At 43.5% G+C, this 27,024-nt stretch overlaps 5 protein-coding genes and 1 non-coding gene across 15 annotated transcripts in view; 5 read left to right on the top strand and 1 right to left on the bottom strand.

Annotated features, from left to right (window-relative positions):
- Positions 1-1,067: 1,067 nt before the first annotated feature.
- On the top strand, positions 1,068-2,528 carry LOC148408443 (histone H1-like). Its single transcript, XM_088440713.1, has one exon. The coding sequence runs from the start codon at positions 1,077-1,079 to the stop codon at positions 1,704-1,706; it is 630 nt and encodes a 209-aa protein (XP_088296839.1). The 5' UTR covers positions 1,068-1,076; the 3' UTR covers positions 1,707-2,528.
- On the top strand, positions 2,451-3,302 carry LOC148408442 (histone H3-like). Its single transcript, XM_088440712.1, has one exon. It carries the CDS (start codon positions 2,451-2,453, stop codon positions 3,117-3,119), a length of 669 nt encoding a protein of 222 aa, XP_088296838.1. The 3' UTR covers positions 3,120-3,302.
- Positions 3,303-3,678: 376 nt separating this feature from the next.
- Positions 3,679-4,050, top strand: LOC148408441 (histone H2B 1/2-like). The gene has a single exon (XM_088440885.1). It carries the CDS (start codon positions 3,679-3,681, stop codon positions 4,048-4,050), a length of 372 nt encoding a protein of 123 aa, XP_088297011.1.
- Positions 4,051-4,927: 877 nt separating this feature from the next.
- Positions 4,928-5,000, top strand: trnav-aac (transfer RNA valine (anticodon AAC)). Its single transcript has one exon. It is a non-coding gene; the product is annotated as a tRNA-Val (tRNA).
- Positions 5,001-5,542: 542 nt separating this feature from the next.
- Positions 5,543-9,597, bottom strand: LOC148408439 (15-hydroxyprostaglandin dehydrogenase [NAD(+)]-like). Its single transcript, XM_088441111.1, has 7 exons — positions 9,426-9,597; positions 8,046-8,169; positions 7,343-7,449; positions 6,889-6,985; positions 6,158-6,234; positions 5,923-6,080; positions 5,543-5,783 (listed from the first exon to the last, which is right to left on the bottom strand). Exons 1-7 carry the CDS (start codon positions 9,516-9,518, stop codon positions 5,645-5,647), a joined length of 795 nt encoding a protein of 264 aa, XP_088297237.1. The 5' UTR covers positions 9,519-9,597; the 3' UTR covers positions 5,543-5,644.
- A 3,311-nt stretch (positions 9,598-12,908) lies between these two features.
- Positions 12,909-27,024, top strand: part of larp1 (La ribonucleoprotein 1, translational regulator) — a 26,156-nt gene continuing 12,040 nt past the window's right edge. For 9 of the 10 annotated variants that reach the window (XM_088441167.1, XM_088441174.1, XM_088441173.1 and 6 more), the window contains exons 1-5: positions 12,909-13,558; positions 21,973-22,037; positions 22,899-22,964; positions 25,139-25,210; positions 26,461-26,614. In XM_088441167.1, the coding sequence (XP_088297293.1) occupies positions 13,213-13,558; positions 21,973-22,037; positions 22,899-22,964; positions 25,139-25,210; positions 26,461-26,614 (703 nt within the window). In that variant the 5' untranslated portion in view covers positions 12,909-13,212. The remainder of the gene's footprint in view (positions 13,559-21,972; positions 22,038-22,898; positions 22,965-25,138; positions 25,211-26,460; positions 26,615-27,024) is intronic. The other variant, XM_088441176.1, reaches the window with a different exon arrangement.

Raw genomic sequence — 27,024 nt, 5'->3', positions numbered from 1 at the left:
ATAGGATCGCAGATATTTCTCTCCTGGGTTTACTCGTTCCTGTTTTGTTGTGGGTTAAACCTTTGAGTCCTGTTTCAACATGTTCCCCGTGTGATTACTTCTACAGATAAAACCTCACATATCGCTGAAGAAACTAAACATTATCTTCATTTTCTAATTGCAGGCAAAAATGTCTCACAACCAAAATGTCATCAGTTGGCTCCAAATTCGCAACCGCGATAAACGGTCACGATATTCTAAAACAAAAACACCTAAACAGCTTTGTACATTTCCGAGGGGAAAATGTTGACCTCTAAATTGGAGAAAACATGATGTTGGTTGCATTTAACCTTTAAAAGTGTAAAAAAAAAAAATAATAATAATAACGTTGAAACTGTCTGAACTCGAACATAGGATGTGATCAGGATCTTCAAACGAGTAAACACTTTCCACGCAAGTAACTTGTTCAAACCCAAAACTAAATAAATGTTGTTCCGTTATCAATAAACGCTCATCTATTGATCGTGAACGCATCCACGCGATTGATAAAGACGTGAGATATCGGCGTGTGCGGTAACCGCCCCGGGGCCACCGCGAGAAACTCTTGTGTTTACCACCGTCCCGATTTTCCTCCATAAAAACATAAATGAAGCAGCGAGGGATCCGGGACTGATTTCAATCCCGTCTCGGACGTCCCAGCTAATGTGCAAAGCAGTATGGCGACGACCACGGCGCAATTTGACACATTTTGACTGCAAAATGCGACGAAAAGTGACCGCGGATGTCGCCGAATGACGGATCGCCGGTGAGGTTTGAAAGCTCTAGAAAAAAAACGACGCCGTGTCCACCGACAAAAGCGGGCCGAGGTTGAAGCTAAGGGGCTTTTCTGTACACCGGGATCAAAAATGTGGCGGCTGATTTGAATTTATGGCGTATTGTGAGGCTGAAATGTGCAAGAGAAAACACAAAAAGCGCGTCCACATTTCGCTTGAGCTCCGAGCTGCGGTAGGTTGAGTCTCTACGGTTCTCATGTGTCTTATAAGTCCCGCCTCCCGCTCGCCGGCTGACAACTTGACTCGAAACTCAGAGCGGCAACCATGGCAGAGGAAGCAGCAGCACCCGCGGCGGCCCCGGCTAAGTCGGCGGCGAAAAACCCCAAGAGGAAGCCGGTCAAGAAGGCGAGCAGCAATGGCCCCAGTCTCCCCAAGCTCATCGTCTCCATCATCGCCGAATCCAAAGAGCGTAAGGGCATGTCGGTGACCGCGCTCAAGAAGGTAATGGCGGCCAAAGGCTTGGACGTGGCCAAGCTCAACAAACGCATCAACATCGCTCTCAACAACTTGGTGGCCAAGGGGGTGTTGACCCAGACTAAGGGAGTCGGCGCCTCGGGTTCCTTCAAAGTAACCAAGAAGGAACCGGTGGTGAAGAAAACCAAGGACGTCAAGAGAAAGAGTAAACCCGTCGCTAAGAAGGCCACCGGGGCGACCAAGAAAACCCAACCGCCCGCCAAGAAACGAAGCACGGGGAAAACTGACAAACCCAAGAAGGCCGACAAGAAGGTGACGCCCAAGAAGAAGTCTGCAGCGAGTCCCAAGAAGTCCGCGTCTAAGGTCAAGCCAAAGCCCAGGGCTAAGAAAGAGCCAGCGAAGAAGCCGAGGAAGCCAGCAGCCAAAAGGTCTCCCGCCAAGAAAGTAGCCAAGAAGCAAACGAAAAGAAGCAAGAAATGAATCGGCTGACAATTTCGAGGCTTCGGCCAACCCAACGGCTCTTTTAAGAGCCACCACCACATATCTTCAGAGTTATTCCTCAAAATAAGTAGCCGTTTCAAAGTTACGATTAGCGAATAACACGAAGTACTCAAATATGACAATTTTAAAACCACTAACAAAAATAATAGCACAAATTTACATCAATTGTTAACGTCACCTTGTTTTTTTACGTCTTTGCAATACCAAGTCAAATCGGCAGGGGTCAGTGGCGCCAAATGACATTCCCAAAAGAATTACTCTGACGTAATGACAGTGCTACAATAATAACTTTTTACCCTGTCTTTTGTGCGTTTTCCTTAATTTATGTAATGGATAAAAGGCAAAAAAATATATAAATTACAAATGTGTATATATATAAGTTCAAACTTGAATTTAGAGTTTAGCTGGTGCTAAATGAATGAAGTACTAAGGTAATCAGCTACTTTAGCTACTATTAAAGTAATCAAATACTTTTTACATTAAGTAACTGACGTGATCGATTACTTGTACATAATTACCCCAGATTACTTTGGTACATTGGTACATAAAGTAATTCATTTATGACTTATTAGCTGAAGTAAACCATTCCTTTTGTACTTTGTTGATGAAAGGAATTGATAGTACTTAAATTAATCAATTACTCTGGTTACTCAACAATTATAGATGTGTTGAACTCATTTAAAAATATTGCTTGTAATCCGGTGCCTCATTTTAACTGAGTAAATGTGTTTTTGTTTCAAGTCTATATTGACAGTTTGGATTTGTTTTCGTTCAATAAACAAAGGACAGTTTTCACGCCGACGCTTCCATTGGCTCGTTTCAAATTGCTGTCGACCAATTGTTAGGCGCATAACACCGCGCCTTTGCTCTCTGTCCGACCAATCAGCGCCGCTGTGGCGCTGCCGCTCCCATATAAAAGCTGCTACAGGGGCTGCTCGCTGTGCACAGTTAACTGCGTTCAGAGCGTCATACTTTACGAAAATGGCGAGAACGAAACAGACAGCCCGCAAATCCACCGGAGGAAAGGCTCCTCGGAAGCAGCTGGCCACCAAGGCTGCCCGCAAGAGCGCCCCGGCAACCGGTGGCGTTAAGAAACCCCACCGCTACCGACCCGGAACAGTGGCTCTCCGCGAGATCCGTCGCTACCAGAAATCCACCGAGCTGCTTATCCGTAAATTGCCCTTCCAGCGTTTGGTCAGAGAGATCGCTCAAGACTTCAAGACCGATCTTCGTTTCCAGAGCTCCGCCGTGATGGCTCTACAGGAGTCCAGCGAGGCCTATTTGGTCGGTCTCTTTGAGGACACTAATCTATGCGCTATCCACGCCAAGCGTGTCACCATCATGCCCAAGGACATTCAGCTCGCTCGTCGCATTCGGGGCGAGAGAGCATAAAAAGTGTCCACGACATTGACCCAACAACGGCTCTTTTAAGAGCCACCGACTCCTTCTCAGATCAATTATTCCTGACTTTTCAGTATTCACTGGATGTGTAACGTTTGTTTGAAATGTCATACGTAAATTATTATTCATGAGATGAGCGTTAAAGTGCCCCGTTTTTCCCCGTGAGAAAGCCCGTGGAAAATAGATATATTTGGTAAGTTGTCATATATACAGTAATTTACCACACAATATTCTTAGCTTACTTCCCGAGTAGCAGACTACATTCAAAATTCGAGCAAACACCAATTAAACGAGCCATAGTGCTTGTATGACGCCAATTCCATGATCTTCATTTCAAACAGGGGAAAAAGAGCGCGACAGCTTCAGTTTGGCTTCTTGGCTCACTCGCTCCCCGCCCACGATATCAACTTTTATGGCATGACGTCACTTCAACTAAGCCAATCGCCTTCGAGCGACGGCGCACAGAAATTTGCATCCGCCCGAATATAAAAGCTCCGCTCAACTGCGAATGACTAAGTGAGTCAATTATACACTGTACATCTTGAGCGAAATGCCGGAACAACCGGGTAAAATTTCCAAAAAGGGCACCAAGAAGGCTCTGGCCAAATCCAGCAAGCCCGGTAAGGGGAGGAGAAAGCCCAGGAAGGAGAGTTATTCCATTTATGTGTACAATGTGTTGAAACAAGTTCACCCTGACACCGGAATATCATCTAAGGCCATGAGCATTATGAATTCAATCGTCAGCGACATATTCGAAAGGATCGCCGGGGAGGCTTCCCGCCTAGCCCACTACAACAAGCGTTCCACCATCTGGTCTAGGGAGATCCAGACCGCCGTTCGCCTGCTTCTCCCCGGCGAGCTGGCCAAGCACGCCGTGTCCGAGGGTACCAAGGCCGTCACAAAGTACACCAGCTCCAAGTGAAGTTCGTTTTGGACAAACTACCCAAACGGCCCTTTTCAGGGCCACAAATGCTTTCTATTGAGTATGATTCCGCTTATTTTGCGTTGCGAATTTCATTGCCAATACGAGAAAGCTCCTCAGCCAGCGGTGGATAGAACTGTTGAAACTTTGTTATCGGATTATCCATCGACCACAAGTAAACACTGGCCTCAATATCGTCAGCACCAAAATACTATTATAAAGGTTCATAAAACGTGTCTCTCAAATTGTATATCCGGTTTCGAATGGAGATTGACTAATACACGGAGAAGAGCTGAGCCCTAATTGTACTGTAGCAAGACATTAAACAGGAAGCGAGGTGTCTGAGTCAGACGCAAGATCCGGTTTGCTTTTCACGATAGAACGTGCGATCTGTGCGTCCATTGGTTGGTCAAAGAAGCATTCGCTGATTGGTTGTAGCACCCGAAAGCAGCATTAAAAATTCGTTATCTTTCTGGTTTAACCTCGCAGTTTTCTGACGAGGAATGTCACTTGATAGACGTTAGGCCTTAATTATTAATACAAATAATGACTTTTGATTCATTTTCACATATCGTATCAACAACAAAATATATACGAAACAAGAAGTTTGTTCATTTAACTATTATCGTACTAGGTTTTGAATACTCACTGGAAACTGCTCCCCTAACGACAAAATTCCTCTCGCGAGACTAAGCCATCAGGCGGTTTTGCGCCTTGTCGCTCTATACAAACGCTCTTTATACAAACGAATTAAAAATGCGAGCGAGCGACTACCCGTGTGTCGAAAGAAACGTGACTTGCTTTTTTTCTAATGAAAGAAATCATGAGCATGCATTTTTCTCTTTCTTTAACTGTTTCTGTGAGCCTTTCATCACGAGTTTCCGTAGTGTAGTGGTTATCACGTTCGCCTAACACGCGAAAGGTCCCCGGTTCGAAACCGGGCGGAAACAGCGTTTTATTTGTTTTTATTTCGTTTTTCACTATTTCATTCTTTTATTTCCCAAACTTTCATATATGCGGTTGAGGCAATTTCTGCGCGTGAAGACTGAATGAAAACTATAGAGATTGTGAACACTAAACTATTGAAAGACTTGTGGAATTGTTTTGATGGATTTGGACTGGAACTTACATTAAATTGGAAGAATATATGGACAAATACTGAAATATATTGAAAGACAATGTAGTAAGTATTCCGAGTTGAGAACGTTCTGCATGAACAATTCATTTTTAATAATATATAGGGTTATTTTGTGAATCCAAAATATGAAATTCCAGAATATGTTTGATTTAAAAAATGTTGACTAGGTGGGAGTTGTGACTTACTAGCACTGCTACTTTTTAGTTTAGATTATACTAGCTTTATAGCTTATTTTTGGCCAAATAAGTGATTAAAATAATAACCCCAAATTCAAATCAAACAACAGTATGTTTTTTTCACCCAAAATAGCAATGAATGACGAGGTGATTGCAACAGAATCAAGGGATGCTCCTGTTCAGTTATGCTATTTCATATTCATATTTTTCATACATTCAACTGAAATATGTGTATGGACTGTACAGTGTGGCGCTTGATCGTAAATTTGACGAGCAAGCGTTATTTCAGCTCCAGATCGCTGGAAAGGATGGAAGGTAATGTGGCGTACATCTTTCCCTTGGAGGACACCATCAAGGCTTCACCGTTCTTGCTTTCATCCGTCACCAGCTCCAAAAGGCACTCTGCAACCTCTGCGGCACTGAAAATCAAAAGTGGTAGCAAACAAACGCCGAATTGGCGGCGGCTCCAAAAAAGATCGACCCGGCGTTTTACCGTCACGCTTGACGAGCGTGCGCAAAATGAAACCGCAACGGGAGCAAAAGCGTCGAGCGGCTCACCTCAGCACGCCGTGCTTGTCTATTAACTGGAGGGTGGGCTCCTCCAGTAAGCTGAATTGCCCCAGCTTCTCGTTCAAATGGTTCAGCAGCTCAGTTTGCACCAAAGCCGGGCAAAGGGCGTTAAAGCGAATGCCGTAGCCCGCCGCCTCCGAGGCCCCCTATGGCACGTGCGCACGCGCAATTGAAAAATTGGACATACGGCCTGCCGTCTTTTGGGCCGTTGAAACAAACTCACCGCCATGGCTCTGGCAAAGCCCACCACTCCACACTTGGTGGCGCTGTACACTGGGCAGCTCAATAAAGGTTTCAGACCTACCAAAGATAGGAAGCAAAGAAGGAACCAAAGGAAACAGGAAGAAAACAAGCAATGGAGGGCAGGAAGAAAAGAAGGAAGGGATGAAGAATGGAGGACAGGAAGGAAGGATGCAAGAAAGGAACCAAAGAAGAAAGGAAAGAAAAAGGAAGGAAGCAAGAAATGAAGAAGGGAGGGCAGGAAGAAAAGAAGGAAGGAACCAAAGGAAACAGGAAGAAAACAAGCAATGGAGGGCAGGAAGAAAAGAAGGAAGGGATGAAAAACGGAGGACAGGAAGGAAGGATGCAAGAAAGGAACCAAAGAAGAAGGGAAAGAAAAAGGAAGGAAGCAGGACATTAAGAAGGGAGGACAGGAACAAAAGAAGGAGGAAGGAAGGAATGAAAAAGAAAAAGCAAGGAATGAAGAAGGGCAGGAAGAAAGGGAGCAAGAAAAGGTCAGGGACAGGAACCATGCAAGGAAGCAAGAAGAAAACCAAGGAAGAACACATGGGAGATAGAAAGCAATGAAGGAAATAAAGATGCCATTTAAGACAAAAAACAGCGCCCTCTGCCGTCAAGCGAAACTGTTGCAAACGCCATGCGCACGATGGGCGACGTAAAACGCCTTCTTACAAGCAATGAACTTGAAAAAAGAAGACAAGCGGCGGCTTTGACCTGCTATGGACGCGGTGTTGACCACGACGCCTCCTCGACCGCCCTTCAACTTGCTCATGTGCTCCATCGCGGCGTAGGTCCCCTTGATCACGCCCACCTGTCACAAACAAGTCAGAAAACGCACTTATTGGACGACGTTTTTTTTTTTACAACAAATAGTGAAACGAGTCCTCGAAAAATTCCAGTAGCTAAGGTCAAAAGAATATGTAAGCATTTTCTCGTCCTCGAGTGTTTATTTAGACTACAAGCATTGAAAGAAGGTACTAGGGAGCTGAAATTTCACCCAGATTGTGACAACTCGTCAAAGTTCAAAATGGCACAGCCACTTAGTTATCACACTACCAAGAGTGGGCCGTCCCTTGGCTAAAATACTGTTGGAATAATGTGGAAAAAATGACCCCAAAATGATCAAAATACTGCACTTAAACGGGCAAAAAAAAAAAAATGTTCTCACGAGGTTGACAGCCACCGTTTGCTCCCAATCCTTCTCATTCAAGATGCCGGCATTGTTGCACAGGATGTCGATTCCTCCGAACGTGTCCACGGTCGTCTTGAAGGCAGCTTGGCCGTTGGGGAGAAGAAAAAAGAAAAACAGGTGGTTACTTATTATGGATCAATCCCCAGATTGTGACCCGATAGAGGAGTGATTCCCAATCACAAAACCTGCGAGCCGGTTGTAGTAATAAATCAATATCATCCCAGGGGCTGTGACTTTTGACATTCGTGTTGTAGGCTCCTCCCTGAGGAAGCGTGCAAGCAAACCCCGCGCGACGCCACTGCTAAGTTAGTGTCAAACCCTGAGTGATGATTTTTTTTTTTTTTGGACCGAAAGCAGTTTAAGTAGTTCCAAAAATGATCAATGCAAAATGTCAATGTTCAAGTGTTAAATGCAGAGTAAACATGCCTTATTTATTCAGGTTTTTCTTTTTCTTTTTTAAATTCTGTAAGGGTAAAACCTGACTCACGAGGCGCATTTTGAATGGTTTCCACGCACTGTGGCAGGTTTCAACACGGGCAAGAATGCAAAGCAATGAAACGGAGTTTTTTCATTCCAATCCGACAAAACAATAGAACGTGGACATGTATTCATCCGACTGATGCTTTTTTTTTCATGCACCCCCTTTTTTTTGGGGGGCGGGTTTGTGAGGCCACCTCACCTTTCAACTGCTCATCCGATTGGACGTCGCAGCTGAGGAAAAGAGCTCGATTTTGCCCGTCCTCCGCGTTGAGAGCTTCCATCAAACTTTTGCCTGCGCTTTCGTTTACATCCAGCAGAACCACCTGCACAGAGACATGTTGTTATCCTTTTCACTTCAGCTACTCTGGATCATTAGGGTTGACCCAACTGAAGCTTTTTGATGTGTGAACTGATATCAAAGAAAAAGTATATTAAAAAAATACACTAGGGGAATAAAATATTGCCAAGATTGTCAATACACGACCACTTTGAATATGGTGTTCTGCCGTCCCTTCTAAATGCTTGCAAACAGGAGTTGGAGAGGTACACCCTACAGGTGTCAAATTTAGCCCATGTCGGTCTCATTTACTGCCATTCAAAATTGTCAGTTTTGGACATATTGAAAAACCCAAGTTTAATCATACATCTCCCCCATTTTTTGCATTCATCCTTTCAATGGCAACTCACGGACGGGGCGCAATAGACATTTGAGAGTTGACACCCCAAAACCACCAGGTGGCGCTAGCGGCCAACTTATTACATTTGCAAGCCTTTCAATGACTTTGTTGATTGGTTTAGCCTGAACTCCCATGTTGCAAAAGTCTTCAAATGTCATAATGCTCTAATCATGACATCATAAATATTCTCATTTCAATTTCATAAATCTATAAATATAATTACTTTTGCTATTGTCGCATTTTTACACTTTTTGTCTGTAAAAGCACATAGGTTCCCACCCTTCCAAAATTGTATATATGCATGGAAGGGCTGATGCCACTGAACATTTTGAAAAGTTGAAAGCTAATTTTTATGTTATTTCTCATGAAAGTGTGAACGTATTCATTACTCTTCAATAATGCAATCAATTTAACCAGTCTTAACTTCAGTATTGCTGAAAACTAAAAACATAAACATGTTGTCAAATTAAATATGTTGCTGAATAAAATTTGAAATATATTTTTTAATGTAATAATGTTAATACATGTTTAATAAGTTTCTTGTGTTGTCTTGTTCTTGTGGTTTTTTTTCCCCGCAAATATTTGCAACGGGACATCCGTGGAAAATTTGTTTTCTAAAAAGAGTCACTGACTCCGAAAAGTTTGACAACCCCCGATTTAGATGACTGAATGATCGCATGATTTTCAACTCACCAGAGATCACAGAAAAAAAATATTCAATTTTCTGTTTGTTTTTCTTATTAACTGGTCTACTGGAAGAGAGCGCTAAAAAAAAAAGCTTCTTCTTCTTCTTCTTCTTCTTTTTTAACCGGAAGACGTTTGAATAAAAGCCAATGCAGAAGTAACAAATGAGTAAGTCATGCATTCCATTGTCGTTAGGAAAGTCTATCTTGAGTGCTTACCTTTGCTCCGTTTTTTAAAAGAATCTCGCTGAAGGCTTTGCCGATTCCTCCCGCAGCTCCCGTCACCGCGGCTACTTTTCCTTTCAGTGACATTTTGGCTGTTTTTTTTTTTTTTTCCAAGAAAGCGTGGATGTCTTGTCGGTCTGAAATATGTGTGTTCAAAAGTGGGTGTGTGTTTTTGTGGAGATACAGTATGCACGCCAAGCACCACCCACAAGGCCAAACATGTTGGTTGGAACGTTGCTCAATTGGAAAAACGTTTTTTTTTCCCAATATTTACTGTAAACGTTAAAACCAAGCGGTTTTTCAATTGACCGGTTTTAATGGTGACGAATCCACTAACAACTTTCCGGCAACTGTGAAAATAATGCAAAGATGTGAAGCCATATGGCGTTCAGCGTAAAAACTATATTTTTTTTTCAACAGTTTGGGTCAATCCGTAGCCTCAGTGTGTGCTATTCGGCAAATGGCCACAAGAGGGCAGTGCAGCGCCGCAGCTATGCTAGACATCACACGTTAAAATAATCGTCTCTGCACCGCTTTACAAGTTGAGAAAAAAAAATATATGTATACCTTAAAAAATGTTGGAAAAAAAGATGAAAATTTATTGAAGTCATAGTTATTTCGATTGATGATTCTGATGGTATCAGCGAATCTAATATAAAGATGTTTTAATGCCCTGAGAGCAAGCTGGAACATGAAGCAACTTATCGCTAAATTTTGTCAGTGACTTCCATGATTTAGCTTCCGTGGAGTTACTAAATAAAATACGATGACACATACAAGGTTTAGTGAAGTGTCTTGCAAAGATTATTAGAACAGACGTGGTGGCACAGCACAGGTTTATTTTTTTCTCTCTCATAAATCATTTTGAGATAATGCTGTTCCTACACATTGCTTTGAATTGTTCCCAATATGGTTGATAAGCGGTAATGGTGGTGCAACAATGTTGCTTCCACAACAACTATTACGTACATTTATTGCAGTGAGGTCACGTTAGGATATCTGCGTGGTCATTTGCATACGCTTGAGAGCGTGTGTGTGTGTGTGTGTGTGTGGGTGGGGGGAGACTCCTATCAGCTTTAGCCAGGGTAGACACACCCTTAAAAAAAAACACACACACAAACACACACACACATATAAATGTATATATGCACGTATATTTATATGTATATATTTTTTCCTTCCGAACTTTCTAATGCAACTGTCTGTGTTCTCCCATGCAGTGCATGATGCTAACTGCAGAAGTTAAACAAGCTTGACAAGACGGTACAAGTCACTACTGTATGGTCGCGTTGCCGTGGGAACAGCGTGAGGGCGTGGCCATCTTTTAGCATAACTTGGCTTTAAAACGTCAGCTCACACGTCGTCATATCTTTTCATTTAAAGGCCAGCCCTGCTGCAAAATGTTGAGCCAATCACAACATTGCTCATCGACAGGTTGTAGCTTGACTGCTGATATTGATGTCATTTTACGCGCCTGACTGCAATAATTACCTCAAGGTGCTTTATTAAGGGCCACCAAAACTCCCCAATGCCACCAAATATTTATTGGAATGCAGCTAAATGTTTTTATGTACAGAAAGATAGTGGAATTTGTTTTCACCGTGTGCGTCATTTTTTTTTAACTTAAAATAGTTGCAGTAGCAGCACAAAAATGAAAGATTTTTACACTAAATACTACAGTGTGACCTTTGAACTGAATCGTGCACTGGAGGGGGGGGGGGGGGGGGGGCACATGTACACCCCTCCTCCTGAACCGGTCCTGCTTACGGAGCAAATGTGCAATTTAGCGGCTTTCATCTGTGACTTGCTGACCAGCTGCTGACTTGTTGCGTTTTCACTGGCGATTACGGCACCAAAAAGGCACAGCGCTACGGACAATGGCGCCGAGCTTTACATGTCCCCCGAGCGGCCGGGCACAAAGGCCCGAGCCGGCCACTATTGAGTCGATCTATTTACCGACCGGGGGCCTCGGCGGGAGAAGGAACGCGCTGGAGCTGAAGAACGCCTCCATGCTAAGAGTGATTATTGATTATCTGCCATTGGCTGCCCTTATTGTCCTCAATGTGTCATTTGTAATGGAACAGAACAATTCTTCAGACAACGCTGATGGAAATTACGTGTACACGCATTGTTTGAAAAAAAATAGAATCGACTTTTTTCTGTAAGTGCTTGCAAACTCAACAGCAAACGCGAAATGGCTGCTTTGTCGTGCATAGTCTCATCGTCATCATGTGACTTCCATTTTTTGAAGACTTTTACACGACCCCGGTTGAAATATTTCACTTCTGGGCGACCACTGCCTGGATGGTGAATGTGGCAGTAATCTTGGCCTAGTATGAAACTGTCTTTTTTTTTTCTTGATCATTTGCAATGAGGTTGAACCAAACGTCAGCCGTGACGATTAACACACTCCACCCATTTACTGTGACAACCTCCCTGTCCAACACTGAACGGTATGCAAGTGACTCACCGTAGTACTATCCACTTTTGTCTGCATGCACAATAAACTTCTATCTCGTGTGTGTATTTGATATGACATAATTCCACTAAATTGTGCTTTTTGACGTCCATATGGTCACCCTTCGTGCTGCATACAACGGAACATGATTTGTTGTCGTTGTGTTACTGTTACTGGTGGTGGTCACATTGTGGAAAGTCCACATCAAAACGTCAAGATGGCAAAAACACCCGTTACTTTGAAAGACATACGCACACGGCGTGGACACGTGCACGGGGAGGTGAAAGGGGACAAATGCGGCGTTCAAGGACATGCTACTCTCGATAGGTCAATTCTGTGTTTGTTTATTGCGTCAACGGCCTACAAAAGTGACGCTTGTTTCCACGCGGTTGTGACATGATTTTTTTTTGTAGTGATTGGAAATTGCCAAACGTGGTAAAAAAAAAAAAAAAAAAGTTCAGTGTAGCATTCTTGTGTCAGGGAAAATACTAATACGTATACACCACAATGGGTTCAACGCGATTACGTGTCAGTACTTCCGCCTGAACGTATAATGGATACAAAGAAGCATTTTCTGATCATCTTCATTTAAAGGTACAGACGCGATATGGATGTAAGCGGCGCTTCAAGCTGAAATCGAAAAGTTTTGTATAAATGCATCCTTTAGAACTCTTTAACACACGCAGTCTTTTTACTTAAGGGCAATGAACGTAGCATTACGATGACGTCCCTCAAGCTTCGGTGGCGCGTTCACACTATCAGAAAAAAATATTTTTCAAATAAACTACGGTCATTACGTGGCAGAAATGTTACTGTGAACATTGGCATTTGAACACCCGCAGTAATTCTAAGACTGTCGGGAATCGAAATCGAAATTCCTATTGGAGGGCTCACCGTTCGAAAGGTAAAAACCTCGATATTTATTTTTATCAGAAAACATCGAACGCGGCATTGTTATGACGCTGCACGGATGCGCGCTCCCGATTATACGTGCCTCCTCCCCCTGGACAGCGTACGTGCGCGCCCCCTCGTATCGCGTGGTTGTAGAGCGACCATATTGCTGCTAGCGGCGGAGGTAGGGTTGTTCTCCCCCGTCGAGGCCCATCGGACGCGGCTCCTTTTGCATGATTTCATGCTTTAAACGGCCGTGGACGTCTCCGCCTCGTGGACTGAAGCTCGGGTCGTCGGGGTGAGACATAGGAGCGCCGCACTCAGGCCGAGCAACTTCACTTTTCCCCTTCGAGCGAATTCGAACCGAAGGGGGGGTGGGGAGGAGGAGGACTGGTAATCCCGAAGGGGGTGGGAGAACGACGGCGCTTGCAAATGGCCACTCAGGTGGAGGCTCTCCTGCCGGCCAACCCGCTCATCAAAGCGGAGGAGCACGGCAACGTGATCCGCGGCGAGCCTGAGCTCGACGGGGCCAAGCGCGACCAGGTCGCCGAGGAGGAGGAGGACCGGGAGTCCGCCAGCCGCCGCCGTCGCAGCTGCAGCGGGGAGAACTCCGGGGGCCCCGCGCGGCTTACGGAGGCCGACGAGAGTGGTTGTGACAGCGAGGAGGCCGGCAAAAGCCGGAAGGAGTTTACCGAGGCTCCCCCGCCCAAGGTGAACCCGTGGACTAGGAAAATGAACGCGGTGACCGTGGTCAGCGTGAACGGACAGGCTCACCACGGTGAGTACCCCCCTCCCCCTATCCCACTTCCTTCCCCCAGCTTGTCACTCTCGGTTCCGTGCAGCAGCTGTGTGTCAGGTGGGCACAGGTAGTCTTCGCCTAGTCCAAATGTCAAGCCCCGCTGAATATATTTGGAGTCCGTGCATTCACCCATGCAACCCCTCCTCCACCCGGGGAGGCTATTCGTGGAATCCCGGGTGGCGAAAGGGGAGCTATGGAGTGTCTCGTTGCTCGAGGGACGCCATCGCACGCGCACGCGCACCCTTTGAAAAGTGACTTTCTTTTGGCTTGCCCAATAAAAGTTGCGACGCGTGAAAGTGCAACGTCACAACCGAGCAGGAATAAAAGATTAAAGGGCGACTAGAGTTAGGCATTTTTAAAGAGCCCAAGATGAGTTCAAATCGCTGACACGCCGAGAGAACTGGAAGTGGTCGTTTTTGTTGTCCAAAAAAAAAAGTGGAGACGCCCGCCCCGGCTAACAATAGCACGGGCCTAGCTTAGCCACCTCGACCATTTGCTAGCATTTACACGTTTTTCTCTTAAAAAAAAAACACCGCCCGCCTCAAACTTACTCATTTTTTGTTATTTTTCGAGTTTTTACCAAGTTTACTCGTGGGAAAGAAGGCGAGGGTGTTTGTTATGAAGACGTCACGTGTTCACTCCACGTGTAGAAGGCATGGCAAGCTCGCTAGCTAGGCGGCTAACCCGAGCTGCTGCCATCACGCCCTGGTTTTTTGGAGGGTGTTGTTGTTGTTGTTTGGTGTGTCGATCGTCGGTGCTTTTATTTCTTTGGCCGGTTGTCATGTCGCACGTGCGTCGCTAAGCTTTTCCAAGCTAGTAGTTAGCCTCGGAAGCTAACGAGGCAGCGTGCAAGTCATGCAGATCTCGCCAATTAGCAACCTGCTTTTTTTTTTATGTCATCGGGAGTAAACTTTCATCCGATTTGTGTGGGCCGGATCGAGATGAGGCATTTCGGAATTTTAAACAGAATCTGGTCAGTCGGTGAAAGACAACGTGTCTTTCAGCCATTCGCCACCCCCCACCAAAAAAAAAAAAACACATCATGCTGCCTCTTGTATTTAAATTGCACAGCTGTTTGACGAAGCTTCTGGTAGGCTGCTCTTATTGAAATATAACATCGCAGTCGACTGAACCATTGCAGTGTCAGGAAGTAAATCTCATTTATTCCCAGTAGTGATAAATATGAAAAAAAAATCAGTATTTTGTCCGATCCTTTGTTTACATTAAAGCCATTTTACATCAGAAGGAAAGCATTCAAAGATGTCAAGGAGCTGAAATTTAACCTGGATGCTGACAAGTCAATTTGAAACGTTACAATCAACTTAATTATCACACTTCAAGGAAAGTGACGTCCCTTGACTGAAATACGGCAAGTAGAATGCGAAAAAAACAAGATAGGCATAATGCTGTATGAGAGTGAATTAAACGTTAAAAATAAATGATTCAGATTTTCTGTTCTCAGATTCAAAATTATCTGATTCAATCAAATGATTTCCGGTTCTATTTGTTAAAGATTCATCACCTAACTTCAGTCCGCTTTGCGAAACTGTTTTATTTTATTTTTTACATCTACTAAGTTTTTATTTGTAAGGAACATACTTATTTTCCCCCAAATAACCTGTGGACAACCACTACTCTTTGAAGCTAATTAATTATTATGTTTTCTCGCTACATTTATGACAAAGGAGAGATGAAGATAAACTTTTTCAAGTGAGCATCTAAATTTTATAACAATATTTTGAAAGATGACTGATTTGAAATGAACTACCATCGAGCGAAAGTGGATTATTTCAAATCAATCGTTGAACTACTATGTGTATTAATAGTAGAATGTGAATACAATCATTTCATGTCACGCCAAAGAGTGCGAGTCACATCAAGAGGATATTAAACCAAAAAGTCCATTTGAGAAGTGCTTGATGATGGCAGCCAAAGAGTATGTGTCACATTGAGAGGATTCCCCCTTTGCAGGCTGCATTTCCCTCGTGTGAAACCATTGTATAGCAAACCCCATACAAAGAAACGTTGCGTCCGGGGATTTGCACGTTGAATTGAAATTATGCATCCCGTGGCATAAATCATGCGTCCGGCAGCACTGTATGTCTATGTAAAAATGGGTGCTGTCATATGAAAGATTGATTTCCATTCCTTACTTAGAATTACAAGTACATATGTAATATGTGTTGTTTTTATGGCAACACTGCCATCCAATGGTCACAGTTATCATTGCAGTGCTCATTGCGCTAGTCAAGGGTGTCAGCAAGCCCCATAAAAAAACATATTTAATGAGCATTTTATTATTTTTAATCCAATTAAAAAAAAAACGAGAGTTCTTAAAGAATTGCACTTAATGTTGATATCAATAGTTTTTCACTGCACCCCCAGTAAAGACAACTGTTAGGAGCCCTAAATAAATTGAAATTGATGAATTGAAATTCAACAGAAAGTGTTATTGCTGACAAGTTTTCTTTTTTTTTTTTTCGCGGTTTGCAGGCCTCAAAGGGTTAACTGTGGTCCTCCATGATACAGCACAAATACAAAAGGAGCATGGCGCTTTTCCCACTCAGTCCTGAACAAAATAAACAAATGAGTCATTTTGAGCTTCATATTGAATGAGGACAAGATAAGAGAAGAAAGCAATGAATCCATCAAACTTTCCCGCTATGCAAGTTTGGGGTCCTTGACTCTTGCGAAAGTTGGAATTGAAATCTTTATCACTTATGTGTGTGTGTGTGTATTCAGTGTGTCCTTGGATAAAAGCCACTCCTGGATAAGAACAGTGTAAAGAGTAGAAATGTATTTCGGCATCCCACGTGGCCTGTTTGAACGATGGCGTGTACGACCTCAGCCGGGCATATTATTGGTATGATTCTATTTATTTTGGCTTTCTCACAATACGTTTTTATTCAAGATTCAAAAGTTTTATTGTCATATGTATAGTATTATTATACCGCACAATGAAATTATTGTGCTATTCACTTCCCCGCGCAGCGGACAACATTCCATAATCAAGCAATAAATAAATAGCAATAAAACAACAACAGAAACAATGGTGCTGATAATTTAGTGCAAATATGTATTATAAGCCGTCGTACGTATTTTTCTCGTAAGAAATGTATATTGTTTGAGTCCAGCCGTTCAATCCCAGATACTTAAGTATCGATTTCACACTTAAGTATCCGGAAATTAATGCCCTCAATGGGATTGAAGGTCCAGACTCTAGAAAACGTGAACATACGTCCCTGGCATTGAATGAGTCACTTGAATAAAACGTGACACTGTCAAAGTGGCTGGAAAGCGGTGAGCGCCTGCGGCCACTATCGCCGGAGAATATTGAAAATAAATGGATCAGATTATGTAGAAAGTTGAGACCTGTTTTGGCGTCAATCTCATCGAACGCTAATGTTTTAACGATGCCCTCATTTAACGCATAATGCACCTGCTAATATTTGATTGATCGCCAAAGTATTTACTGACCTATGGTAGCAGATATGTGTTTTAGAACTTTGATGAACAAATATGGAGTTGTGCAACAGTTGGCCAATGATCAAAGTCTGGTCTGCATTCGGCATCGGGGATACACCGATTATCGGTCCGCTCAATTATCAGCGCGGGTATCAGGCATTTTGACAAATATCGGTATTTGCCTTTAAAAAAAAAAAAACGAATGGCAGATGATAAACAAGTTTAAAAACAATTAATGCCAGGGAACCAACGATGGTCACAGGCGGGTATTCTCTATCCTCTGCAAAGAATGACTGTATTGTATCTTATGAGTTCATTTAAGTCATTGACATGACTTTCAGCTGTGTGTGTGTGTGTGTGTGTGTGGGGGGGGGGGGGGGGGGGGTGTAGCTATGGCCAAATGCTTGCACATGTGAGCTCAGCTGATTGGTCTGCTGTCAGCAAGTTATAGATGGTGACCCAAATTAGGCCCCTCCCTCAGTCAACTTTCTAGTGTGGTCTTTGTGTGACACAATTCTGAGTTTTGGCTGGGTGGAATCGGGCCTTTTCCGCACCACGTGAATGAATTAGATTTAACGCCATCTTTCAAATTCTTGCAATTGTTAAAACCTTGTCGTCCTGGGTGTTTCTTTCGGTCTCGCGCAAATTGCTTCATTATGTATCCATACAACAGTTGTTTTATGAGATGCGTGTCATTCAAAATTTTGCTGGGCCCCCCCGCCCAATATTTCACTGGACTCCACCTTTGCCACTATCAGCTGTTTGAGACCAGCTCAGTCAGTCGCCATCCAGCTGGGCCCGCTTTATCTGCCGCAGGCCGAGTCTGCTCAGGCTGATAGAGTCGGGTTGGGTGTGGACCCCGACGGCGTGTCCACAAGCCTCCAGGGCTCTCGCTGAAAACCTCTTGTCCCAAACAGGTTTTTGTTTGCTTGTTTCTTGAGGAGCAGTCCAACTTTGCAAGGGCTTTGTCTTCTTGGAGCCACCTGCAAACTGATCGCATTAGCACGTGACTCATTGTCAATACAATCAGCACTTTTAGATTTCTTGCCCCAGCTATGGCCCAAATGTTGAAGCGATTGCTTTTGCCTGGGCTTTTGTCCTGTTGAGCAACGATACAAGTGACTGCCATCTATGTGAAATTTTGAAAAAAATGTTTGATGTATGGCTGACAGGAGGAAAACTGACATAGCGCTGCAAAAACAGGAATGATGAAAAAAATAAATAAAAATAGGGATGGGCAAGTAAGGATACCAAGTATTGGTATCAGGCCGATACCCGGCTTTTTTTCGAGGTATCCGTACTTTTGAAGCAGTTTACCTTCTTTATCGTTCTCTGAATTTTAATTTTTTTTCTGTTCTTATTTGTAATATGTAACGAAATTCAGCCAGGTATCTGCGGGTATCGGTTCACATATTGAACTGCATGCCTTTCAATTCCTTACTTACTTGTGATATCTGTATTGTACATATGGCAACACTGCCATCCAGTGGTCCCAGTTGTCATTACAGTGCTCAATTGGCTTAATATTAGATAAGCACTAGTCAAGGGTGTCAGCTACCCTCCATAAATAAAATGTATTTATTACTATTTTAACAGATGAGACTTCTCACCCATGGCAATGAATTAATAATCAATGAATGTCATCCAACCAAGCCACAGCTTGCTATTGAATCTTTATGCCACATTTGTACTCAAAAGACAGTCGAGGCGCGGGGAGGCCACGTGGTCGTGCGCTACGGTAACTGGCGGATGGGTCTGCTGTATCTCATGGACGTTTTCCTCCATATTTGGTTGTTGAGAGTCGCCTACCGCCTGCTCACTTAAATGCAGCCTCATTGCGTTTTCATACCATCATTTCATACTTGCCGCTACGTCCTGCCGTACGTCGGATTGCTTTTGTGATAGGTGTCTTGTGGCAGCTTGGTACCTCTTTTGTTTTTGTTTAGTCAATGTTTAGCTTTACATGGCTGAAAGCTGAGCTGCAGGTAATGCAGGTGTCACTCCTATTTGTTTCAAAAAGTCAATGTTTACAGCACGATTTGCTTGGATGAATCAGGCTTTAACGCTTTCAGTGCTGTGGACGAGTATTTTCGTCTTGTAAAATACTGAAGTTGTGTGCCAGAGACAAGAATTCTCAGCAGCTTTTTTTTATTTCATTGAATGGATAGATGACACCCGTGGCCAGCACTGTTGTAATGCAGTCATATGCGTCTGCAAGCGGTTATTTTGCCATCAAAAACGCATCACACCTTTTTTTTTTTTGTTGGTTTTGTCGGAGGGAAGGACTGTTGCCAACCCGTCTTTTCACAAAAATGTCATTTTCTCCTTTTGTCAAACAGTCACTAGTTTCAAACAGGGGTTACTACAGAACAGAATAAGGTAACATCTTCTTTTTCTACGTAAAGAACGGAACCCAATCTTTCCTATGCTACCACCAATGTCCACATAGACATAAAATAAAATACAATATTCCGCCGGCCTTGAAAGATGCGTAGAAATCGGGTGGCAATCTAGGGCTTGCCCTTTCAGATAACGCTTGGCACCGAAAGAGCTAACAGTCATCATATCAATTGTCGGGGGCAGGAACTCGCAGGGTTGTGTAAAAACAAATTAGACTCGTAGCGCCACTAAAAATAAGCTTTTGAATGGAAAACCATTTTCAAAGCTTTTCATTTGCAAGTCTGGCAAGTGCCCAAGTGCGTTGCGCATAATAGTGGGGCCAGATCATTCTGCGCGTTTCTAAGCCGAGACATGCGGGGGATTGAGCCAGACAAAGCTCTAGTTTGTTCGCGGAGCATTGCGGAATGCGCGCTTGTTGCCAGCGCGCCCGGCGTTTCACGCTTTGCCACGGATGCGCAGCTCTGACGTCAGCTATTGGAGCGCCGGCGAAAGAACGCTCCAGGAGTCCCTCAAGTCCCAGAGAGGAGCTTCTCGTCCGTCTTGACGTTCTGACCCGTCTGACCTTAAAGTCGGCGGTCATCCGATCCGAGCGCCTGACGTCGGCGGAGTCTCCCTCCGGCTTGTCGCGTTACTTTAAGCGTGCAGACGGTCAACAAGGCTGTACGCATCATTCACATTGTGGCAAAGGTCAAGTCAGGATTATTTACCGGGGGGGGGGGAACAAACCTTTACTCAAATTGAGGCAAACGATTACAAGAAATAGTCATTAAATGAGACCCTTACAATCCATTTAATGAGTTGGCTTTGAATGGAATACAAAAGGGAAGGGTCTTATTTGATATTTAAGAATATTGGTTGTAATCTGCTACTCATTTTTCAAGCCGCAATATTTTTTTCTCATGAATTGATCCTTGTGGCTTAACTGTGTGTGTGTGTGTTTTTTTTTTTGGGTCCGGAGACAATCCACGGGGAAGTAAAATGTGCGTATGTGTTCGAGGTGTGAATTTATGGAACAACTATAAAATAGAACTGAAAATATGTGCTCAAAAAGAGTTAAGGGCCACAGCTTGATCATTTGATTGCCTCTGAAATGATCAGGGAATGGTACTTTCAAAAAGATGATGCGAGGTAACGGGTTTTGTGGTTATAGCTTATCATTTATATCATATCAGATTATCTATCGTTTATTGTAATTAAGATTAATTGCTTCTTTTGTTTTTTAGTTGAGGACCTTGTAATTTTATGGGGGAAAAATTACACGTCAATGAAAGTGTCTTTCCACAGCTGTTTGTGATGTCATGAGTGTCTGATTGCAGTGACACCTTCCAAGAATAGACAGAGGTGAACTGGTGCCCTTTGACCCAGTGCTTGATAAACGCTTTATCACCTTTGATTTCAACAACAATGAGTGGCAATCATGTGACCTTTGTTCCTCGTGACGTGAATGTTTGTACATCTCCCTGCCATTGAAATGTGTCATTAACCACATTTCGTCGTAGCGGTCACACCCTTTCAATTGACTTTTTGTTTTGCATTTTTCTACTTGACTTTCCAGGCACATTTGTCTTGTAGCTCTTTTTGGCAGTCCAAAAATGAGGCTCACGTTTTCTAGACAACTTGCAAATAATGGCAGTTGTTAAACATGAACATACTTTGACTCATTCTGCGTGTCAGAAAAATAGATTTCGCTTATTCCCTGCGTAGTATTGAAAACGTTTTTTTAACATTTCGTATTGTGTTCTGGGATGTGAGGAATGATTGAACCTCCATAAGATAATGAAGAAACAACTCTGCTCCAAGATTTACACTTCAACCTGCCAAATCATGTAGGGGAGCTAAATACGTTTTGACGCATCAGCCACAAAGACATTTTGATAGTCGTTATTTTGAGAATCCCACAGTCCAAGCAAAAATCAATTTCTTTCCAACAAATCTCGGCTGCAGTCCCGTCAGTGAATTTGAGGGCAATAGCGTATTTGTACATTTTGTCGGCTCTACATGGCTGTACACATGATTGGAACTATTTAGTTAAGGACATTCAAGAACAAAGAACTCTCAGTTCCTAGAGTGTTGCGGTACCGTTTAAAAAATAAATAAATAAATAAATTTTCTATTTCCCCAGATAGCATTGGGGTGGACATGCCAGCACTTTCACAAGACCAAAGTGTGTGAATTAAAGGGGGGGGGGGGGGGCAATCTTGGTATTCTATTTAGTTTTGTAAACACAACTGCAAGTGGTAGTGAACCCTTTGTCAAAGTTGCAAAATTGCACCAATCAACATGACCAAATCCTCTGCCGTGCGACTACATTTTTTTGCACATCTCCCCATTTGAAGACAAAATTGCATCGCTCCAAAAAAAACAAAAAAAAGGCCCCCCGAACCCGACAGTGTTATTCTGCACCAAACCTCATCGAAAGTGAAAGATGTCATTCTGTATTCCTTTGTGGTGTCGGGTGGTTTTGTCTGAGCTTGGCCAAGAAAAAGCCTAAGATTTCTGTTCTTGACGCATGTGTCTTGTCTCCACAGAGTCCAGTGGTCCCGCCAAGGTGGTGAGGGCAGGCAACCCCCCCAAGGCCAGGCGTGGAGGAAAGGTACATGTTCCCAAGTGTTGATTACGTTGTAGTCTGCATGCCGCCACTAGGTGCTGCTGTAACTAAGCACCGTACAGAAAAACACAAAATTAGTTTTGCTTTGCTATTCCCATCCATTTATTTTGGTGTAATTGCTGAAATTGAGGACGAAAAACTGAAGCCATGTCAGGAATATATTTTGATCACGGATGGGTAAGTACAGACACAGAGGGTTACCGTAACGCATCGCCAGTGTAATGTTTGGAAGCAGTTGTTTTTCCTTTCCCTCGCCACGCCGTTGGAGTTCATTTTACCATAAATACCCAAAATTGAGCAGCAGCCATGTTTCACCATTGGTGGTATGGTTGAATGGTATCAGTTTCAAACAAATAAATTAATCAAAAAAGTGGTGTTGAACATCCCATTTGGCATGCCATGACATTTGGCACTTGCTGAAACGCATGACCTCAACAATTATTTTGCAAACTATTTCAAAACATTTGTAATTACGCAGTACAACAATTGAAATCCGTATTGTAAAGGATTGTGACATATAAAGTAAGTGCACACCACCGTGTCTACATTCCTTTCAGAACTTGCTCATTGTTCGCCCTTAGCAAGGGATGGGTCCCAAAATATGAAATGAATTTACGTAATGGGTTTCTTAAACATTTCTTGAGGCACAATTGTGCGTTATAGCGCCGTAAGAAGTTAGATCATCATTGTGCTAACCACCCAACTGCAGCTTTGATGAACAATTGCTGTTAATTTGTAAGCGTGACAAAGCTAAACAGATTGCGGGATGTGTCGCCTTTTAAAAATGCGCCATTTTCGGTGCTTATTCTCTTGAATGACGTAACTGACTCAGCTTTGTTTGCTTAGGTTGGGGATTTTGGCGACACCAATAGCTGGCCCACCCCAGGGGAAATTGCCACCAAGGACATGCAAGTAAGTTGTGATAAATGTTGCGGAAAGACGGTTTTGTTGACGAGGTCGGGGGCGTGGACCATTACGCTGACTTGTGTCTGACTGGTTTTACTGCCCTTGGCAAAACGTTGTTGGAAGGTGATCCCAGCTCTTATAGAAAGGGTCCAGCTCATTTCTGGAGTCTTTTCTTTGCAACTTTGCATCCACTTTGTTGTCTAATGGTTAATCGCATGTTTGTGGAATCTCGTCTACCAACTGTCAAATTTCCAGAGTACTTTGGACTCAGTTTTTGGACATCTTCCGCCGCCTTTGGACTTAAATGCTCTGTCGACGAGGCAACGCAGTAAACGTAGATGCGTCTGCACGGTCCAAGACACAGGTGTAGAACTCCAGTCCTCAAGGGCCGGTATCCCTCATGTTTTTGAAACCTCTGGCTGACACACCTGATTGAAATGATTAGGATCATTTTCAAGCTCCTGCAGAGCTTGCTCATCAGCTAATTATTTGAATCAGGTGAGTTGGGAGATAAAAAAAAAAATGCAGGATACCGGCGCTCAAGGACTGGACTTCAACCCCTATTGTCTAAGAGAATGAAAAGACGGGGCGTCCCGATCAATATTGAAATATCTCGTCATGGCACTGAAAGAGTTAAATGTAGTGACAGCTGTACTGTGCTCTAATGGTATCAACGGAATCATTGTTAATAGACTTTGACTGGACTTTCATCAAATTAGTCTACTCCCTCTAAAATGTTGTCGCGTGTGACTGCTCCCAAAAGTAGCCGGAAGGAACTTGTGTTGCATAATAACGCTGTCAAAGTCTGACCTAAAAAGCACTTTCGGCGGTAACCACCTGTCGCTTCAAGCTGCTTGGTGACCTGAAGCTCCTGTCCCGACACAGCGACCCCCCCGCCCCCACCACCACCTTCACCCAAGCGACCGACCGCAACTTGCCGCGGCCGCTGGCTATTTCTGCTCCCCGGATTGACGAGCGAGCGTGTCCCCGACAGCGCGGCCCCCTAATTTAGACACCTGCATCCCACGCGTCGCTCAGCGGGAAAATGTGGGCCATCGTCATGGGAGCCTGGAATAAATGGCACCATAGCAAGGGCTGGACTTTTGGCTGCACTGACTAATGCCTGGGAAGGGATGTCCTTTTAGGGATCCCCGTTTGCTAATCGGACCCTGGATCCGAGGCTGTGCTGCTGCTATTTTGGGGGACTGTACAAGCATAATGTAATAGGAGTGTGTGCATGCTGACTCTTTGTGTGATTAAAAGGCTGATCTTAGGGGTGCAGCTATAGGGATGGGGAGCTCTGACTTGTGTTAAGTGCTTTGGCTCTGCTGTGTTGTCTTTTTCTGGATAGTCAAAGTCCAGTTGACCTACGTTTGTTTGCAAGATAGTTGCACCAGCAAGCAGTTTACAATCCCAGTCCATTTTACGTTTTGCTGACGTTTTCACCGCCATCCCAGCACATACCACCAATACTCGGGCTGCAGCAATTGAATTTTTGGATATATCCTATTAAAAAAGTATCTTGAATAATCTGCTTTTTGAATAAAAGAGATTTTTGCCGGCCAAAATGGCATGCAAGTCAGCTCCGTTTGTTAAAGTGATCAGTGGGAAAGGGAACTGTCAGTTTGGTCATTTAGTCCTATGAAACTACCTTTCAAAAATCATCTGACTCCTCTCACCAGTTTATATGAAGTATGTGAGTGCTTCTAGCAGAGAACACTGCTAGCATCTAGCACTGCTTGCCGCTAAAGATGGAGCCGCTGCTAATTGCTAATGCATCCTTGGTTTGGTGCCGGGATGCACTTCAGAATAAAAGTAACGAGGAATTTATGTCTGTGTTATTAGAACGTAAGATGTAAAAAGATGGATGGCTGCCATTAACCCAGTGCTTCTCCATTCTTTCGTGGGATTTTGGGGGATTTTTTTTCTCCCTTAACGGCGGTACTGAAATGATCCGAGGACTAGTTTCACCCCTAACTAATACCATGCCTGCATACTTAGCAGTGCGTCCCTTAATCCTCGGCAGTCACCCTAATCACCCAATCCGACAGACATTTTGTGATATTTCTTACCCCTCCCCCATCTCATTGTGTTTGTGAACCTTTTTTTTGTGTGTGTTGTCACCTGGGTCCACGTCATTGTCTCTCCTAAACTGCTCTTCCCTCCCTCCCTCTGTTCAGATGGAGGCAGTGACACGGACCGTGTCCTGTCCACCGACTGTCAGGCAGGTCAAAGACTCGTGGAGATCCACTGTAAGTTTCAACCAGCGGCCTCACGAACTGCCTGCCTAGACACTCGCCGTATATCAATATTACTTCAAACGACGTACAGAAGTCAGAGCAAGAGCAAACTTTCTTTATTGCATGTTTTTAAGCAAACTCGTAATCTTGAGATCTCTTGCTGGCGGCAGGCTAACATCAACAAAGATGACGGATATATTTTCTTTAAACATACCGTGGTACTTTCAAACTGAAAATATGGGGATAAACACACATTATTTATGCCGTTGAGGAGAGCTTTGTACGATTATTCCCAACTGAGATCTGCCTTAGTAAAAATATGCAAGCAATTGTTGGCCTCACTCCCCCAAAAAGTTTCATATTTTTCTATAAATGCCACAGGATGACAACAAATCATCTTTTTCCAAAGACAAGCTTATGACCTGGCTAGACATGCAGTGTCAAAGGCAACATTTTATAGCCAGGGGTTAAAAGCTGTTTGTGCGATGTTGTGTATGTGAACATGCATCACAGTTTAGAAGAAAAAAACTAAAATGAATAAATATATGAATCTTTTTTTTAGGCACTTAGCATAGCTACTAGGTAGCTGGTTAGCAATGCTGTACCATTGTTTACAGCAGTGTTCAACGGCATTTGCGGTCCTAAAAATCCATTCACTGTTCATCCTCACCCTCATTACTTGTATTTCCCATATGCCATTGAAAGTCTGGGCAGTTACAGCAGGCTTAAGTGGATTACGAACAATGGACACGTGCTGCAGTTAAGTCATGTTGTGTTGGGAAATTCTAGTGGCAGTGTGCTAATCCTACTGCGTCATTTTTCACTTTTAGTGGAAATGGTGTGTGACTAAAGCAATTCTAAAATAAACGTACCATACGTGTGGTTGTGGAAGGGGGGAGGAAAAAGGAAGTGGTTTTCAGTTTTGGTTAAAAGAGATGATCGTGTGTTGAATCTTATTTTTTCAGGTGAATTTGATTTTGTGGGGGTTTTTTTCTTTTGAGTTTTGTGCACCTTGGATGGCATGGATGCCTGTGTGCCTGAATCGATTTGGTGAGAAGGGTTTGCGTGATTTCCTGTGCAAAAACATCACAGCGTTGTCGTGTTTTTGCTGAAAGCAGATGTCGGTTTATCTGAATCCTGAATAGATTCATCAGAATATATCTGCTTTTTTCATGCTAACCCTCCTGTTGTTTTTGTTTCTTTTTGCTACACTAAAAAATGTTCAATTTGCTCAGATGGTACCATCTGCATGTTCCCCTCAGGCCCACAAGAGGACCTCCAACAAAAAGGAAAGCAAGGAGAAGCGCGAGAGCAACGAGGAGAGCAAGGAGAACCTCAAGACCAACAAGTCTGACGACTCTGGAGAGGAGAAGAATGGAGACGACGACTCTCAGAAGAACGGGCAGAAGAAAAAAGGTCACTTTTGTCATAGTACTTGTTTTGTCTTCAAATTTGTACTATAAATGCGTAATCGACATTGAAATCCCGATCAAATACCAAACGACGGCTTTTGCTTCTGTCACTACGCGGTTAACCGCAGACTTTAACTTTTCCCATGTGGTCCACCTTCAACCTCATTCCCTTGCCTGCTTGAATTCTAGACAGAGCGCCACGTCACTTGAAAGTCGCTGTGTCATTTCCCCATGCGCTGTTTGTCCTCATACTGAGCGCACAGTCCAGCAGATCACTCACGCCCCCTGCTGGCCAGCGACGGTAGCAGATGGCGAAATGACCTGTCATTTGTTTTTGATTTTCTCCAGATAAAAGATTAATGTAAATATGTACACATTTATCGATGATAAAAATAAATATCCCTTCATCTTTTT

This window comes from Hippichthys cyanospilos, chromosome 18, assembly GCF_059441005.1.
Source record: "Hippichthys cyanospilos isolate Australia breed blue-spotted pipefish chromosome 18, RoL_Hcya_1.0, whole genome shotgun sequence".
NCBI lineage: Eukaryota > Metazoa > Chordata > Actinopteri > Syngnathiformes > Syngnathidae > Hippichthys > Hippichthys cyanospilos.
Note: the sequence above shows the minus strand (reverse complement) of the source record. Positions and strands in the feature narration are given on the sequence as shown.

Coding starts and splice junctions, on each gene's coding strand:
- LOC148408443 (XM_088440713.1), top strand. CDS start 1,077: ATGGCAGAGGAAGCAGCAGCACCCGCGGCGGCCCCGGCTAAGTCGGCG.
- LOC148408442 (XM_088440712.1), top strand. CDS start 2,451: ATGTGTTTTTGTTTCAAGTCTATATTGACAGTTTGGATTTGTTTTCGT.
- LOC148408441 (XM_088440885.1), top strand. CDS start 3,679: ATGCCGGAACAACCGGGTAAAATTTCCAAAAAGGGCACCAAGAAGGCT.
- LOC148408439 (XM_088441111.1), bottom strand. CDS start 9,518: ATGTCACTGAAAGGAAAAGTAGCCGCGGTGACGGGAGCTGCGGGAGGA. Junction 8,170..9,425: donor TTTTAAAAAACGGAGCAAAG/GTAAGCACTCAA, acceptor GTCTCTGTGCAG/GTGGTTCTGCTGGATGTAAA. Junction 6,081..6,157: donor GCTTTGCCAGAGCCATGGCG/GTGAGTTTGTTT, acceptor CACGTGCCATAG/GGGGCCTCGGAGGCGGCGGG.